We start from the raw sequence: 19,139 nt of genomic DNA, 5'->3' as shown, positions 1-19,139 counted from the left end.
GTCCATGATTAAGAAAGCAAATGTAATGTTGTCATTTAGCTCAAGAGGGTTGGAAAATAAAAGCAGCGACGTGCTTCTGAAACTTTATAAAGCTCTAGTTAGGCCCTGTTTTGAATACTGTGTCCAATTTTGGGCCTCACAACTCAGGAAGGAAATACTGGCACTAGAGCATGTCCATCGGAGATTCACACGGATGATCCCTGGAATGGTAGGCCTAACCCATGATAATCGGCTGAGAATCCTGGGATTATATTCATTAGAGTTTGTGGGGAAGGTTATGGGGAAATCTAATAGAAACTTACAAGATAATGCATGGTTTAAAAAGGGTGGGCGCTGTAAATTTGTTTCTGTTAAGCAGGGAGAGTAGGACCAGTGGGCACAGCCTTAGAATTAGAGGGGATCAATTTAGAATGGAAGTGAGGAGACATTTCTTCAGACACAGTGTGGTGTGTCTGTGGAATTCATTGCCACAGAGCGCAGTGGTGGCCGGGACGTTAGGAATTTTCAAGCAGAGATTGATAAATTCTTGATCTCACAAGGAATTAAGGAATACAGGGAGAGTATGGGTAAGCAGAATTGAAACGCCCATCAGCCGTGATTAAATGGCTGAGTGGACTCGATGGGCAAAATGGCCTTGCTTCCACTCCTATGTCTTATGCTCCTGAGCCATGACAAACAAGCGTTGATAGACACATTTGTAGGCAGCAGATGCTGAAATTCAGAGAATATTCCTGCTGATTCCTTCAAAGAGCCAGAAGTGAAGACATTCAGACAGGCTATTGAAATTGATGTTTGGTACTCTTGCCTTCATTGGTCAGTGATTTAAGTTATATGAGTTGGGAGATCATGATGTGATTATACAGGGCTTTGATCACATCACTTTTGGAATATTGCATTCAATTCTGGTCTCCCTACTATAGGAAAGACGTTGTTAAACTTGAAAGAGTTCAGAAAACATTTACAAGAATATTGCCAGAGTTGGAGATTTTGAGCGATAGGGCAAGGCTGAATAGGCTGGGGCTACTGTCTCTGGAGCATCGGAGGCTGAGGACCTTATAGAGATTATGAAATCATGAGGGGCATGGATAGAGTGAATAGTCAAGGGCTTCTCCCCAGTGTAGGGAGTCCAAAACTAGAGGGCATTTAAGGTGAGGGGGGAAAGATTTCAAAGGAATTTGAAATACAACTTTTTCCTCAGAGGGTGGTGCATGTATAGAATGAACTGCCAGGGGAACTGGTGGAGGCTGATTACATTTACAACATCTAAAAGGAATCTGGATGGGTACGTGAATAGGAAGGGTTTAGAGGAGTATGGGCCAAATGCTGGGGCAGCATGGTGGCTCAGCGGTTAGCACTGCTGCCTCACAGTGCCACGGACGTGGGTTCGGGCGGCTGTCTGTGAGGAGTTTGCACATAATCCCAATGTCTGTGTGGGTCTCCTCTGGGTGTTCTGGTTTCCTCCCACAGTCCAAAGATATGAAGGCTAAGTGAATTGGCCATGCTAAATTGCCCATAGTGTTCAGGGATGTGTAGGTTAGGTGTATTAATCAGGGGGAAATGTAGAGCAATAGAGTAGGGGAATGGGTCTGGGTGAGTCTACTTCCATGCTGCATATTTCTATGACTCAATGGTGACTTTGACAGCCCCTGGCAACATATGGCCAACAGATCCAGTGACAAAGAAGTTTCTTCCAAAAAGCTGCAAATGTCAGTGACCACCTGATGTGAAAACCTGAGTCTCCTATGGCACTGGTGCCAGACATGTCAATGCAGCTCCTCCCTCGTTGCAACCTTGATTTGGAGTTTAAGGTCAAGAGTATTGAGTGTAGGAGTTGGCAGGTCATGTTGCAGCTATCAAGGACATTGGTTAGGCCACTTTTGGAATACTGCGTTCAATTCTGAGAGTTGAGGTTGTATGTGAAAGATGTGTGGTGCAGCACTGCGCACGTGTAGTTTCTCCTGTGAAATAGAAAATTGGAGTCAATCCTCCTTCCGCTGTTCATCTTGGTCCTCACCTAAGGTCCAAGTTAAAGCCACATATGCAGGGCACCCATTGTGAGCTGATCATTGATAGACAAAGTGACGAGGTGGTCCACAAAACTCCAAAGCAGTGAAAGTGATGTCTAAGGTGTTACAAAGCAGTGAAAGCACATCCTAAAATAAAACAAGAACTGTGGTGCTTGAAATCTGAAGCCAAAACAAAAATGGCTAGAGAAACCCAGCAGGTCTCATAGTATCAATGATTGATGCTGCTAAATTGGAGTTCCTTCAACCAATTTTGTTTTGGAAATGTGTTCATCAATTCTGTGACACTTAGACGCAACGTCCATTTGCTCAGTCACCTTTACTCCTTGCAAGTTCCTCGAGCAACACTCACATGCAAGAATTAAATTCTATTAGCACAATTCAAACATCCAGTAATTGCCTTTAAAGTGTTAAAATTGGCTGGTGATTTCATAACAGTCGCAAGCAGGAAGGTGGGGGTGAAAATGACTGGCCTTTGTTTGCTTTCCCACACACAATTTGAGCCCCTTCCAATGGCTACTTGACCCAAATCCACACTGTTTTTGTTTATAAAAAGGTTAAACAGTCTCCCTGACTCCAACATTGTAAGTCAAACCACTAGTGATTCAAGATCCTTAGGCGATATGATGGCTCAGTAGTTAGCACTGCTGCCTCACAGCACCAGAGACCTGGATTCCATTCCACCCTTGGGCAACTAACTGTGTAGAGTTTGCACGTTCTCCCAGTATTTGCATGGGTTTTCACTGGGTGCTCCCATTTCCTCCCAAAGTTCAAAGATGTGCACGTTAGGTGGATTGGCCATGTTAAACTACCCTGTTGTGTCCAGGAGATGTGTAGGTTAGGTGGGTTAGCCAAGTGAAATGCAAGGTTGGGGGGGTGGATCTGGGTGGGATGCTCTTCGGAGGGTAGGTGTGGACTCGTTGGGTCAAATGGCCTGTTTCCACACTGTAGGGATTCTATGAATGAAATCTTGATAAAATTATTAGGAAGTCAAACATTTAATGAGTTTTAGCTCAACAAAGTAAACTGTGTACTTACCTCAATCGATTCCCAGTTGGCTTGAAGCCACAGATTCCACAAAATGCAGCTGGCACCCGGATGCTGCCACCAATATCACTCCCAATGCCAAGGATCGAACCACCGGCTGCGATCAGGGCCCCTTCTCCACCAGATGACCCGCCCGGTGTGCGTTTGTGGTCATGTGGGTTGAGAGTTTGCCCAAAAATAGGGTTACTGCATTCATAGCTTTAAAAGAAAACAAAATTTATCTTCATCATGAACTGGTTTATATTTTTCAGCCTTTCCTAGATTTTGGTTTCTTACGTCAGGATACCACAGAAAAAAAAATTAGCCCTTTCTACACCCATGCCAATGTTATTCAAAAACCAGAGCAAGGAGGTGATTGTACAGTTTGATTTTGCTCCCTGCTGAAAAAACAGGTATCCCATCTGGTTCATACTCTGATAACATGTAAAAGATCGCTTGCTTGTTCAGGATTAATTTTAGTGAGTTTGTTTACACAAGTGGAGACAACAACTGACTTTGCTTGATTGATGTCTCCATAAGGATAAAAGTTATTTTTATTAACATTTTTGTCAATGCCTGGATATTTTCCAATTAACCTGTTCAGAGATGGTCTTACACACTTCTGGAACAGATGGGGACTTGAACCCATCCTTCCTGAATCAGAGGTAGCGACATCACTACTGTGCTACAAGAGCCTACCTCAATATTTTAAATTTTTAAAAAATTTATCTTCTTTTTCTAAATAAACTGTTCAGTGATATGATGACACCTGAGGAGCAGGTGGGACTTGTGTCTCTCGGTCCAGAGTTAATGGCATTACCACTGTGTCATAAGAGGGGTCCCTCTGCCTCAACTTTTTTTTTAATGGTTAAGATGTGTCAGGTGCTTAAACTTCTGTTATTAATTCTTTAAGATTAACACTTCTATATGGTTTTAGGAACATCATTTTCTCCCAAAAGTATAAGAATGGGCAATTTTTTTCCCCATGTGCTATTGCTACCATTGTATTCATTGATTCTGTGCATGGTATATACTAGATGATTGGGAATGGAGTCACTATAAGTTGGCACAGACAGTAGGAGAGGTCATTGAGAGTAGTGGCATGAATTGGCATGGGGAAAGTGGGCAAGAAGATGTGAAGGAGGAAGGCTGGTGAGCTCAAAAAGTAAAACAAGAGTAATGCAATCAAAGAGAGCTGAAGCATGCTTTTTAACCAAACTGTTTCAGAACTTGGCTGCTTCTTTGGCCTACTTCCAGGAGCAGTAGGTCCTACTCTGTCCCACACCCTGCTCCTGGAGCGAAGATCACCCCACAGGGAGCAGTTTGCATCATAACACGAACCACAAGCCAGGAGATTTGCCAACTCCAGCTACCTGCATCCAGACTGAACGTTTAGTCATTGGATTTGTTGTAAATTCCCCCAAAAGTTATTTGTTCATTTATATACGTGGAAGTACAGATGCACCAATTGATATGCAACATCAATGTGGTGTGAATGAATGCCTACTGTTGTGCCAATAAGGGGAGGGGAAAAACAAGGCATTAAAAAAAAGGGAATGATAGCATGGATCGATGGAATATTAAACAGTCATTTTTATGAACAGGAAAGCGAATGTTTAGTGTAGAAAGCTGTTTGAGCTACCAGGTAGGATGCAGGAGGGAGGATGACCTCTAGTCAAAGAAATGCATCCTGTGAATTCAAAGACTTGAAGATTTTTAAAAGTGGGGCAGCAAGGTGGCTCAGTGGTTAGCACTGTTGCCTCTCCGTGTCAACGACCTAGGTTTGATTCCTACCTCAGCAACTGTGCAAACTCCACACAGACATTCTCCCTGCATTTGCATGGGTTTCCTCCAAGTTCTCAAGTTTCCTCCCGTAGTCCAAAGATATGCAGGTTAGATAGATTAGCCATGTTAAATTGTCCCATAGTGTCCAGGCATGTGTAGGCTTGGTAAATTAGTCATGGTAAATGCAGGGTTACAGGGATAGAGTAGGAGGCGCAGGTCTGGGTGGGATGCTCTTCAGAGGTATACCTGATGAGCCAAAGGTAGATAGTGTGGTGCTGGAAAAGCACAGGTCAGGCATATTCTTAACGAAGGGCATATTCCCAAAACGTGGATTCTCCTGCTCCTCAGATGCTGCCTGATCTGTTGTGCTTTTCCAGCACCACACTCTCGACTCTGATCTCCAGCGTCTGCAGTCCTCACTTTCTCCTCCTTGAGGAGCCAAATGGTCTGCTTCTAACTACAGGGATTCTATGGATTGAAAGGAGAAATCACAGAGTCATAATCATCCATGACCATCGAAGATCCCCTCCCTCAGTTTCCTGAGAATTCTTGAATTGGCTTTCAGCAGTAATAGGTGGTATCGAAATGCTTGGATTGTAACTGTTTGAACTTCTATTGGTATTCAGAACCTAATAAACCTGATTTTTTTGGATTTCTTGCCTCAGCTGCCATTGTTGAACAGGTGATTTGTATACTCAAAAACTATTTTGTTCGGTCTGGCAATCAGTTAATTGTTGCAGTTTTTTATTTTAGCATCTAATTTTATTGATGAAACGCCCTTTTTATTTTATTTTGTAGAGAGTCTCCTACACTCTGTGCTTGGTTTGATTATATTTAATTTTCCATTTTCTCCCGACTTCTCATCCACTTACAGTGTAGTAACTACAGCATGGCTTGCAATGATACTGAATCATTCAAATCAGTAAGGCTTCAGGTCGCTCCCCAATATGGTTTGAGCAAGTCAGTTGGGGCAGGATTAATGTCATTGAATTCTCTACTTACATGGACAACCGCAGCCACAACAACACATGAGAAGCTAAACACTATCCAGGTCAGGGCAAACTGTTATGACTGGCACCCCACCCATTAAACATTCCCCTCACAGCCGGGCATAGCAGTACAACCATCAACAACTGACGAATCATGGAATCCCCACAGTTGGGAACAGGACACTCACCCCATTGAGTCCACACTGACCCTCTGAAGAGCATCCCACCCAGACCCCCGACCCCTACCTATTCCTGTCACCCTTTCCCATGGCTAATCCACTGAGCCTACACATCCCTGAACACTGTGGGGCAATTTAGCATGTCCTATCCACCTTTGGACTGTGGGAGGAGACCAGAGCACCCGAAGGAACTTAATGCAGACACAGGGAGAATATGCAAACTCCACAGACAGTTGCCTGAGGTCAGAATCAAGCCTGGCATCCTGGCACTGTGAGGCAACAGTGCTAACACTCCGCCACTGCACTGCCCTACTTTAAAACTTTTAATTCCTTTATTTTCTAGTTTAAATTAATAAAGACTTGGATGTTAGCCATTATTTCAGTTCTTTCTGTAAATGTATTCAATGATGGTTATACTTTAACACTCTCTCTCTTTACTTTGTGCCTTTTCTCGTTGGCACCTCTGTAACTGTGGTGGTGGTGTGTGGTGACATTTATACACTTTTCACTGTACTCCCATACTTCTGTACATGTGGAAATCTAATAACTTTACTCTTAGATCTTATGGTGTTATGGTCTGTTCAGAAAGATTCAGAATTGATCTCAAACTGCACTTGGTTATACAGTCCCTACAAGGCACACACTTCCTTTGTTTGTGACATTTTGCTTCTTGCAGTTATGTTGCACGGCAGTAATTTTAATCTTTACAATAATTTGCTGTATGTTCACAGAAGCAAGTGACCATCTTTTCAGCTCCTTTATTCACAATGTATGTGAACTATATTAAAACATGTCATTTATCTTAATGATGAAAGTTCTTTTAGTTGTAAAAAGTATCAGCAGCCGCTAACTACAACTCAATAATACATGATTACCTTAGCAGGGACTGAGGGACATTCGTTTTCACAAAAGGAATAGCCCCTTGTTTCTTCAGCACTTGGACCAAGACACTATCCTTGGTTGCAGGCTGGTGAAAGAATTTCCTCAGTCCACATGTTGAATCATGACCCTGTGTTTTCAAAAAAAAAGCTTCTTGAGAAACATTTTTTTCTTTCCCCATTTCACTCAGGAGAGCAGAAACTAGTAAAAATCAAAATTGGATATATATTGAATTTTGCTCCCTTGCTTATGCATGAGGAAAGTTTGCCGAGGAAAATGTGATCTGTCTGGATTTTTAGGAGTTTGGCAGTGACTCAATATTCCCAAGAGACAAACAGAGAGTCAGAGATGTACAGCACGGAATCAGACCTTTCAGTCCAAATTATCCATACTGACTAGATAGCCCAACCCAATCTGGTCCCACCTGCCAGCACCCGGCCCATGTCCTTCCAAACCCTTCCTATTCATCTACCCATCCAGATGTCTTTTAAAATATTAAAATTGTACCAGCCTCCACCACTTCATCTGGCAGCTCATTCCATACACGTATCACCCTCTGAGTGAAAATGTTACCCCTTAGTTTCTTTTATATCTTTCCCCTCTCACCCTAAACCTATGCCCTCTCAACTCCCCCACCCCAGGGAAGAGACTTTGTCTATTTATCCTATCCATGCCCTTCATGATTTTATTAGCCTCGATAAGAGCAGCCCTCACATCCTCCAATGCACCAGGGAAAACAGCCCAAGCCTATTCAGCCTCTCCCTTTAGCATATCCAATTTTAGGGATCCACATGCACTTGAACCCAGAAAAGGTCCAAATGGTGTCTTTATACCTCCCTTCTATAGTTGCTTGAAGCTTGCATGTGGTCGGTGCACAAACACTGCTCACCCACCATGGAGAATGCCCAGGAAAATCTCCAAGCAATAAAAAGGTGAAATTATTGTAAACGAATATCTTCTGGGATGCAAACCCCATACAGCAATAGTAGCGCATTTCATTGGAAGGAATAAACATTTGTCTACGATCATGCCTTCCTACAACATGGAACCAATCAATCATTCAAAAATCAGAAATACTTTCAGAGCAAAAAAAAAAATGTATTCCTCCTGAAAAATAGACATACAGGAGGCAACTGCATGCATCCAATGGCTCGGCCTGTTACTCACTTAATGCACCATGTTACCTTTGAGCCACTGAGCTGTGGATACCAAATGGGCATCCTAGATAGTGTTTTCTCTATTCACTCATGGTACATGGGCATTGCTGGCTGGCCAGTTAACGCCCATCCCGAGCTACCCTTGAACTGGGTTGATTGCAAAGCCATTGAGAGTCAATCACATTGCTATGGCTGTGGAGTTACATGTAGGCCAGATCAGGTGAGGATGGCAGATTCACTTCCCTGAAGAATATTAGTGAGTCAGAGAAGTTTTTCCAACAATTAGCAATTGTTTTGTGGTCATCAGTAGATTCGTAATTCCAGATTTTTATTCACTGAATTCAAATTCCACCATTTGCTAATGCAAAATTTGAACCTGGGTCTCCAGAATGTTAGCACAGTTTCTGGATTAATAGTCTAGTGATAATACCACTAGGACATTGACTACCTAGTTCACCAAAGAGATCTCATACAACCAGTGCATGACCAGTCACAGCTAAGACCTTAAAAGAGATTAATGTGTATGACCAAGAGTGAAGGGAGCAGTCGCTGGGTTCAGGGTGGGTGGTGGGAGGCTGATTCAAAGACTTGATCTAATTTTCAAGCAAGTACTTTGACCAAATCACACTTCTGGTAGCAGTCCACTGTAGTGCCAATTAAATTCTGGCAAGATCATCTGAAGACCCTCCAAATTATTACATCTTTAAACACATTTCCAGTCTGATTTGATTTTCTATCGTCACATGTACCAAGATACAGTGAAAAGTATTGTTTTGCTTGCTATCCAGGCATATCACACAAATACATCAGCGTAATGGAACAGAATGCAGAATGTAGTGTTCCAGCTACAGAGAAAGATGATCCTATTATTAGAAGTCCATTCATAAGTCTTCAGAACAGCTCCTTCCCCACTGTGATCAATCTGCTAGTTAACACTTTCTTCTGGCAGATTTCTTTTCATTTCACCATGCACCTTTCACATTGCTAGACATGCAGTTTTGGAAATTTGCAGACACCCAATGCAGATGAAAGGCTTTGTCTTTTAGAGACTTTTCAGGCTATACGTTATTTTCTGAGCCAAAGTGTTTGAGAATGGGAGAACCCCAAATTGACTCCGATCATTCGGGTCTCTGATCTGGACAAGAACAGTTTAAAACCACCAAGCGTGCAATTTATTTGTTTCTGAAATTGGAACTGAAAGTAATTTAATAGGAGTTGCTATTTCAAGCACTCAAAGTTACATGAACTTTAAGCAGCAGTATAGCGATCAAAGATATGAGGAATCTTCTGATTGTTTCAGGAGCCTTTGAGAAATGCATAGGGCTTATCTGTATGTCCTTAAGTTACTGGAAGCAGCTGGATTTGAAGCCAGCCTGAATTAAAAAAAAATAATGGGAACCTCTCCACAGTCAAAATGATACAACAGACCTGTGGATGTGCAAGACAGGTCACAGGATTGTTTAATTACTGTAGGACTATTTGTTTAGGACATTGCAAGACAACTATACCCCAACAAGAATTAATAACGGGAAGGTCTATGGGTCATATCGGTTATGGTTCATCAAGCTTTAATGTTGTGTTAAGAGCAAAGATGAATACACACAGAAGTAGGTTCCAGAGAAGCAACAAAATTCAAAAAGGAAGGAACAAAGTACTGCTGATTGTGGAATCTGTATTGAAAACAACAAATGCTGGAGATCACAGAGGGTCAGACAGCTTCTATGGAGAGAGAGAGCAAGCTAACATTTCAAGACTAGACTGGAAACGTTAGCTTGCTGTCTGACCCACTGTGATTCCAGTATTTGGTATTTTAAGGTCAAAAGGAAACCTGTTAGAATCTGGAATATTTTGAGAAGTGAAATGTCTAATGAAATTTCGCAAGTTTTTTGGAAACCCGAGATGTCCAATTGTAAACTGGGTACAGACTGTTAACGTCTGGAATGTTTGATTTCTATTTTAAGAATATTGTGAAAAGATTTTAATTGGATTGTAACAGGAAAATGACATTAACTACACAAGGTGAGTTGTTCAAAGGGACACAGCAAAAGGAAGTGCAGAAGAAACTAATTAATTGACAGCTTTCTCGTAGAGATGTGCCCTCAACCAAGCAGTTTTTAAAAGAACAGGACTAGATGATTTGGTCACCGCCTGAAATATCGAGATAGAGTGAAGAGGATACACAAGCATACGTGCGGTTTTAAAAGCCAGTAATAAGGGAACTTTGAAACAAACTGATAAGTTGGGTATACATTAACAGACACACACAATATGTTATTACACTCAAGCATTCAAGAGGGTATTCAATGACTATCTGAATAAAAATAACGTGCAACGTATGAAATAAAGACAGGAAATCGGCAATAGGTCATATTGTTCATTTGAAGAGCCAGTATAGGCACAATGGACCGACAACTTCCTTCTGAGCCATAAGACTTTTGTCATTCCTTGGGTGCTAGGTCAACAATCTTGAATGAAGGACTAAATGATACAGATGGTTTAATCTATTGCCTTTACACTGCTAAGCTACGTTACTGGCCAATACTTAATGGGTTGTTGAGCATAAAGGACAAGGATGTAACCACTATTGGCTACCTCAGGCTTAGGTCAAGGGACCAAAAAGGGGAGCTGTTAGGGGAAGTTTTACACTCTAAGGGTAAAATTATTATTGCGTCCGAGTGAGAAGGGAGCAAAACTAAAATGTATTGCATCACCACCAACACATTTTCACATCGAATCATCTTTTTTTAAAATCAGTTTTAAAACCTCTACCTTGTAGTTTACATTGTCCTTAATGCTGACAGGGATCCCATATAGAAGTCCTTTCTTCTTCCCACTGAGATTCTTAAGCTGTGTTTGACATTCTGGAAGAAATTCTGTGATGCAGTTCAGCAGTTTAGTGACTTCCAAAGCCTTTAAAAAACAAGAAATGGGCAAACCTAGCATGACACTGCAACTGTGCAAATATTTTTTACCTCTTCAGCAAATCATAGGATCTAAGCATCATTGTCAAGACTTGCGTTTATTAGGCATCCCAATTACCCTTGCAAAAGTAGAGGCAAGTCACCTTCATCAACTGGTGCAGTGCACACAGTGCTGTTAGAAAAGGGAGTTCAAGAATTTTGACCCAGTGACAGCACTATGATATAGTTTTAATCAGAATGGTATGCGGCTTGAAGGCGAACTTGCTGGTAACGGTGCTCCCATGTGTCTGATTCCCTGCAAGCGAGGGACATTGCAACAGCTCCTTACAAATTTGCAGGAGGGACTAATATACTAGCAGGGAGATTTGCTGGAGCTGCTCAGGAGGATTTATACTAATAAGGTGGAGTGGGGGTGGGGGGGGGTTGGTGTGGCACCCAGGGAAATACTGAGGAAAGATCAATCTGAGACTGGTACATTTGGGAAGAGGAGTGAGTCAAACTGTCAGGGCAGGCAGGGACAAAGCAGAGAACAAGGTAGGACTGGTAAATTAAACTGCATTTATTTCAATGCAAGAGGCCTAACAGGGAAGGCAGATGAACTCAGGGCATACTTCGGAACATGGGACTGGGATATCATAGCAATTACAGAAACATGGCTCAGGAATGGACAGGACTGACAGCTTAATGTTCCAGGATATAAATGCTATAGGAAAGATAGAAAGGTGGGGGTCTTTGTAAGAAGATTTGTAGCTCAGGTGCTCATTGTTGTGGTTCTGTTCACCACGAGAGAGGAAGAAAAGGACAACCAACTCCCATTCCTAGACGTGATGGTACAGAGAACACCAAAAGGAGAATTCACCACAAAAGGTATACAGGAAAGCCACATACACAGACCAAGTCCTGAACTACGAAAGCAACCACCCCAACACACACAAAACAAGTTGCATCAAGACACTGTTCAAAAGGGCCACAACACACTGCAGCACACCTGAACTGCAAAAAGAGGAAGAACACCTCTACAATATATTCGCCAAAAACAGCTACCCCCGCAATTTCATCAACAGATGCCTAAGGGAAAGACAACGGAATGAGGACATGCCACAACCCAAAGGACTAGCCACATTACCATACATCAAGAACATTTCTGAACTGACAGCCAGTCTACTATGACCACTAGGACTCATAACAGCACACAAACCAACAGCCACTCTCAGACAACAACTCACCAGGACAAAGGACCTGATACCCAGCATAAGCAAAACCAACAGTGTACAAAATCCCATGCAAGGACTGCACAAAACACTAGATAGGACAAACAGAAAGACAGCTAACGATCTGTATCCATGAACACCAACTAGCCACGAAACAACACTACCAGCTATCCTTAGTAGCCACACACACAGATGACAAGCAACAGGAGTTCGACTGGGACAACACTACTATTATAGGACAAGCCAAACAAAGAACAGCCAGGGAGTTCCTAGAGGCATGGCACTCATCCACAGATTCAATCAACAAACACATCGACCTGGACCCAATATACCGGCCACTGCAGCGGACAACTGGAACTGACAATTGGAAGCGGCAGAGACAGGCCACTATAAATGCTGGAGGAAACAGCACAGAAGCTCTTCACAGGAGGCTCCCAAGCACTGAAGAAGTCACCCAAACAGGGGATGAAACATCTGCAACACAAATTCCCAGATCGGCGAACAGAACCACAACGGGGGGGGGGGGGGGGGGGGGGGGGGGGGGGGGGCGGGAGAAAGAGGGGCAAGAGAGGAGGGGGAATGGCAGTTTTGATATAGGATAGCATTACTGCCATATTTACGGCAGATATTCCTGGCATTACATCAAGGGAACTTATTTGGGTAGAACTAAGAAATAAGAAAGGGATGATCACCTTACTGGGATTGAATTATAGACCCCCTAACAGTCAATGGAAAATCGACTAAGGAGATTTCAGTTATCTATAAGGGTGGTTATGGTAGGGGACTTTAAATTTCCAAACGTAGTCTGGAACTGCCAATGTTAAGGGTTTAGATAGAGAGGAATTTGTTAAGTATGTGTAAGAAAACTTTCTGATTCAGTATGTAAACTTAGAAAATCTTGGACCACTCATGGGTTGCAAAATAACACTTTTATTATTATCAAGCCGGCTGAGAGGTCAAGAGAAAAAAAAGACTAGGTTATGAATCAGACACGACCTAGAATATGCTAATAAATTATCACTAATTCATAGTAGAGGCAGCATAATTTATACCCTTAGCGTGTGTAATCATATTGTTTTTCTCCAATTCCCACAATATAATGTTTCTAGTCTTAATTAGGTTCTCATGAGGTAATTAATACATTAGTGTCGTTTAACAGATAAAATAAACAATACTGTTAATGTGATGTTATTTGCGTCACTGAGATTCATCAATAAAATTCAATGCTAAAATAAGAAATTTCAATAATTAACTGACTGCCAGACCGAACAAGTAGTTTTTGTGTTTACAAGGCACCTGTATGACTGCTAAGGCAAGTGATCCAAAAAGTCAGGTTTATTAGGTTCTGAATACCAAATAGGATTTCAAGCTATTGCAAGCCAAGCCATGCAATTCTATACCTTTTCCATGTAAGCAAACAACACACTGTCGGGAGAAAGAGAGCCATCCTGCAATTGTTCATGGAGCTCCAGAAGTGATAGAGACAGTACAGATTCAGTGTCTCTAGATCTGCCCTAAAACAAAACATATTTTGGTTACACATGGAATGAAATGCGACAGATTGCAACATGAAGTAGCTCACTGTTCATATAATGCAAGTTAATATTAATTTGCTTGAAAAGTGTAAATATATGTTCCAGGGTTAATATTTGGTCTTCCAGAATTCTCTTATTCATATTTAGGATATTATTGCCAAGTATATATAGGAAAATACATATTACACAGCCTCTGAGCTATGAAGTGGAAAACAAAATACTGTTCTCCAGCTTGAAACTACATGCAAACATATGCTGGCGACGCCCAACTTGAAACGAGATTCCCTACACAGTGTGGAAACAGGCCCTTCGGCCCAACAAGTCCACACTGACCCTCTGAAGAGTAACCCACCCAGACCCATTTCCCTCTGACTGATGAACCTAACACTATGGGCACTTTAGCATGGCCAATTCACCTGACCAGCACATCTTTGGATTGTGGGAGGAAACCAGATCACCCGGAGGAAACCCATGCAGACACGGGGAGAATGTGTAAACTCCACACAGGCAGTCACCCAAGGCTAGAATCGAACCTGAGACCTGGGTGCTGTGAGGCAGCAGTGCTAACCACTGAGCCACCATGCCACCCTAGTGAACCTCCTCTGCAGTTCCCTCTAGTGCCAGTACCTCCTTTCTCAAGTAAGGAAAGCAAATCTGCACGCAGTACTTTAGGTGTTGCCTCACCAGCACTCTACACAGCTGCAACATGACCTCCCTGCTTTTAAACACAATCCCTTTAGCAATGAAGGACTAAATTCCATTTGCCTTCCTAATTACCAGGTGTACCTGCAGACCAACCTTCTGTGATTTGTGCACAAGGACATCCAGATCCTTCTGCATAGCAGCATGCTGCAACTTTTTACCATTCAAGTATAGTCTTTTATACTGTTACTCCTACCAAAATGGATGACTTCACATTTGTTAACATTGTATTCATCTGCAAAACCTTTACCCACCCATTTAAAGCATCAATGTTCCTCTGCAAAGTTTGCTCTGCCACTCATCTTAGTGTCATTTGCAAACCTTGACAAGCTACTTGGTCTCCAACTCCAAGTCACCTATACAAAATTGTGAAAATTGCAGCCCCAACACTGATCCCTGAGGACACCACTAGTTACTGATTGCCAACCAAAATAGCACTCATTTATCCCCACTCTTTGCTGCCTGTTAGTCAACCAATCCTCTACTCATGCTAATACTTTACCATAACGCCATGCATCTTTAACTTATACAGCAGTCTCTTGTTCAGCACCTTGAAGGCCTTTTGGAAATCTAGGTACACCACATCTACTGGGTCCCTGTGGTCCACCATGCTCATAACATCTTCATAAAATTCCAAAAGATTAATTAAGCATGACCTGCTGCATCTGCCCAATGGGACAATTTCTATCTACAGAAGTTAAGCAAACTCTTCAATAATTCCCTATCTTTTGTCTACTGCCCTTTTTAAACAGTGGAGTCACATTTGCTGTTTTCCAATCGCTGCTCGTTGGATGCTGCCTGAACTGCTGTGCTCTTCCAGCACCACTAATCCAGTATTTGGTTTTCAGCATCTGCAGTCATTGTTTTTACCCTACTGGAACTATACCAGAGTCCAGCAAATTTTGGAAAATTACCACAAGCGGACTTGCTATTTCTCCCACAATCTCTTTTAGTACCCTGAGATACATTCAATCAGGACCAGGAGACATGTCTATTCTAGTTCTCACTCTTTTGCAGATCCTAAACTGTGCTGTCCCATGACACATCAGACACTTATGCAATACTCATATCTGATTCTAATTCCAGCCAATAAATGGTAGGCAAGTAGTTGAAGGTGATTATGTGTAATTTGAACATCACACTAACAAGGGCTTGGCCCAAACATGCCAAATGTCAGTCCTGATAACTCATGGGACGTGATTGCAATATTAACTGGATAGCCTGAACAAGAAGCCACATGTTTTCTCTGCATGCAAAAGATGAAAATACAAGGCAGTTTCCAGACCAATGTGTGTATTTCAACAAGTACCACTATGACAGCTGATAGCTCCCACAGTACAGTCAAGATTTACTCCAGAAACCTGACAACATTCAGCAAATAGTGTGACGACACTATGATTTTAATTGGTCCTTCCCTTACTTTTTATGAAAGCAGAGACAGAGGTACCAAATAGTCTGCTTCAAAACCCATAAAGTAAACACCTTGTGAGGCCTTGGGTTATTTTCCTAAATTCAGAACATTTAAAGCAGCCTGAATGGGTGGGGTCAAGCTCCCACAAAACCAGTATTTTTAGTTTTAGTTGTTCAATAACAGTTATTGCTGGGGTCTTAAAGCTGGGTTTGGCAAATACAGTGCATCTCTCCCTCCTACTGTTTTCTCTTGATGTTTTTCCTTCTAGACTGGAGAATTGCCTGTGAGACAATCTATTTTAATAAATTTGCCTTTGCCAAGGGTGTGTCAGTGGGATGTTACTATATTGGAACAGGTACTGTTCAGTAATTAAATAAGCTATTATTCTGTTAAGTTTTCCAAGAGTAAAGTTATTCCATTCCCTTCTTTCTGTTGTTGTATTTTAACCATAGTGTATGAATTAAGTGTGTTTTGCCTCAAGACTGGTAGCTTGACCAATCAAATTGCAGTCGCAATGCAACATCTGGCATTTACATTTAAAATAAGAAAAAAAGTGAGGGTATATGTTATCTTCTCAACATATTTTGAGGAGTTTGGACTGCTCCATAACAATACCCATCAGTTAGTAAAAACTAAAAAAACTGCGAATGCTGTAAAGCTGTTCAGAGGAAGGGTCACTCACACCAAAACATTAATTTCTCTCCACAGATGCTGTCAGACCTACCAAGGCTTCCCAGCAGCTTCTGCTCTGGCCTATTCCCAGAACCTGTGTCGCTGCAGTCACCCAGGCCATCTTCCAGTTTATATGGAGGTCAAAGATGGACCGGGTCCAAAGGGACTCGCTGTACAAAGATCTGGGCAACGGGGGAAAAAAAATACACCCAATGCCAGCCTCACCCTGATAGCCACCTTTGTGTGTGGCTGCATCAAGCTGTGCGTGGATCCCCAGTACGCAAACACCAAGTGTCACTATGTACTGAGGTTCTACCTGTCCCTGGTGTTGCGAAGGATGGGCCTGGCCGCGTTGCCGTGGAACGCTCCGAGTAGTTGGACCGTTCCGTATCACCTGTCCTTCGTGGAGAAGTTTATGAAGAAAAACACTTTTGACCACAAGTCCATCAGGAAGTGGTCAGCACGTAGTGTCCTTGAGACCCTTTGGGAAAAGGAGACGGCGGATCCTATCAAGCGGTTCCCTGAGCAGACTGTCAAAGCCATTTGGCAGAATGCCTCATCGCCAGAACTTTCCAACAAGCACCAAGACGTGGCTTGGCTGGTGGTGAGAAGGGTTCTGCCTGTGAGATCCTTTATGCATGCCCGGACTCTCTGCCGCACTGCACGCTGCCCTCGAAGCGGCTGCGGGGGGGGACGAGACTGTCACACACCTCCTTCTGGAATGTGCCTATGCAGAGGAAGTCTGAAGAGGAATGCAGTGGTGTTTGTCGAGGTTCGTCCCGAGCAGCGCCGTGACGCGGGACTCCGTGCTCTACGGCGTGTTCCCCAGGACGCACACCGAGACGAACATCAACTGCGCCTGGAGGATCATCAACTCGGTGAAGGACGCTCTCTGGGCGGTCCGAAACCTGTTGATCTTCCAGCTGAAGGAGTTGACCCCGACTGAGTGTTGCAGACTGGCACATTCCAAGGTCCAGGACTACGTGTTGAGGGATGCACTGAAGCCGGGGGCAGCTGCCGCCAAGGCGCGGTGGGGAAAGACCACCGTGTAACATCTGCCTGCCTAAAGAAGAACAGGGGGCTCGTGCAGTCATTTGGGCTCTGCTGACGCCTCAGCTAAAAATGTAATCGTACAGACCTGTAAATAGGAATGATTACTCTGTTTTCGGTATGCAAACAAATGGAATGTTTACATATGTATGGCATGTCCAGTTGTACAAATCATTAAAGTCTTTTACAAATAAAGAACAGGGGGCCCATGCAGTCATTTGGGCTCTGCTGATGCCTCAGCTAAATATATGGGCATATGATTGAGAAATGCACAGACCTGTATATAACAATGATAAATTCTGATCTGTGTATGTAAATTCGACATATGTATGGCATGGCCAAATGTACAGACCATCAAATCATTTTATGAATAAAGTATATTTTGAAATTAAAAAAAAGCTTCTGCTCTGGTTTCCACTCAATTGGCAATCGCGGGACGCGAATACATCAATAGAATCCAGCCCAATAGAAACATTTTTCTGTTGTTCTGAATTCAATTCAGTTCAAGCTTGAAGTCTCAGCAACCCAGAAACAAGCGTTATCTCGCTTGTGACAGCACTGATTCCAGCTCTTGTTAACAGAAGTCAATCTTTGCTTACCGGTACTTTGAACTCTAGCACAGCTCTTTCCACACGGCAAAATGCTTTCTTCCTGTCTGTACGCGCTTTCTCTATCGCCGCTAAATAGCTCCTTCTTTCCATCCATCTCAGCAATTTATACATTACGACAGTGCAGCAGATTAAACCAGGGATTGCTTGATACATTTGCGGCGTTAGAGCAAATGTATCCGCTATCCACGAAGACATATTTCCAAGCACAACCACCTCCACTCTGCAGCTTCTCAGGGAGAGACACAAGTTAAACCCGCCCACCAGTACTAAGCAGGACTGCCCTGAAATCCAGACATGGATTCATACAGCAGCTGGATTGTTGAAACTCGTTCCAACGCAAAACTATAAAATCAATGAACTGTGGATGGTGGGGTTGAAGAAAGACCACTAGGTTCCAAACGTTAACTCTGGTTTTTTTTCTCTCTCCACAGATGCTGCCAGACCTGCTGAGTTTCGCCAGCAATTTAATTTTGTTTGTTTGTTCCATTGCAATGCAATTATCTTAAGGTCACGTTTACTGATACCAGTGCATGCTAACTCTGCACCTCTATAAAGTAGTGTGCACACTCAGTTTCAGGAGACATAGTTTGTGGCATGGGGAGCGTTTGTTGCTCCTGGCAGCACAATCCCTTATTTGGTATTTATTTGAGGAACCATGCAAAACATGTTGCCATCTCTTTCCATGGAGGATGTTTGCATTAGTGTTCTAATTTGAATTAGTGTTCTATGCAAACATTTGAGGCAAAAAAACTCATCAAAATTTTATAGTGCCAAGTTCTGCCCATCTGGAGCTGTCATCTTATAATATTTTGCCACTGATTTGATTTCTGGCCTCAGGCCTGTGCTCATCTGATGTGTTTTCTTTCCTTGGCATAATAGATTGGCCTTGGGCATAGTGCTCAGGCCTATCCACCTAAATCTCTTTCTGGGCACCAAAGATGTCTGGGCACTTATAGAACATAGAACATAGAACAATACAGCACAGAA

At 42.7% G+C, this 19,139-nt stretch overlaps 1 protein-coding gene across 2 annotated transcripts in view; it reads right to left on the bottom strand.

Annotated features, from left to right (window-relative positions):
- LOC140480001 (vitamin D3 hydroxylase-associated protein-like) overlaps positions 1 to 18,397 on the bottom strand; it is a 68,553-nt gene extending 50,156 nt beyond the window's left edge. Inside the window, exons 1-5 of one of the 2 annotated variants that reach the window (XM_072574477.1) lie at positions 18,141 to 18,397; positions 13,572 to 13,685; positions 10,809 to 10,949; positions 6,879 to 7,012; positions 3,063 to 3,269 (exon numbers count right to left, since the gene is read on the bottom strand). In XM_072574477.1, coding sequence (XP_072430578.1) covers positions 3,063 to 3,269; positions 6,879 to 7,012; positions 10,809 to 10,949; positions 13,572 to 13,685; positions 18,141 to 18,347 — 803 coding nt within the window. In that variant the 5' untranslated portion in view covers positions 18,348 to 18,397. The remainder of the gene's footprint in view (positions 1 to 3,062; positions 3,270 to 6,878; positions 7,013 to 10,808; positions 10,950 to 13,571; positions 13,686 to 18,140) is intronic. The other variant, XM_072574478.1, reaches the window with a different exon arrangement.
- Positions 18,398 to 19,139: the final 742 nt, after the last annotated feature.

Source organism: Chiloscyllium punctatum, chromosome 7, assembly GCF_047496795.1.
Source record: "Chiloscyllium punctatum isolate Juve2018m chromosome 7, sChiPun1.3, whole genome shotgun sequence".
Lineage (NCBI taxonomy): Eukaryota > Metazoa > Chordata > Chondrichthyes > Orectolobiformes > Hemiscylliidae > Chiloscyllium > Chiloscyllium punctatum.
Note: the sequence above shows the minus strand (reverse complement) of the source record. Positions and strands in the feature narration are given on the sequence as shown.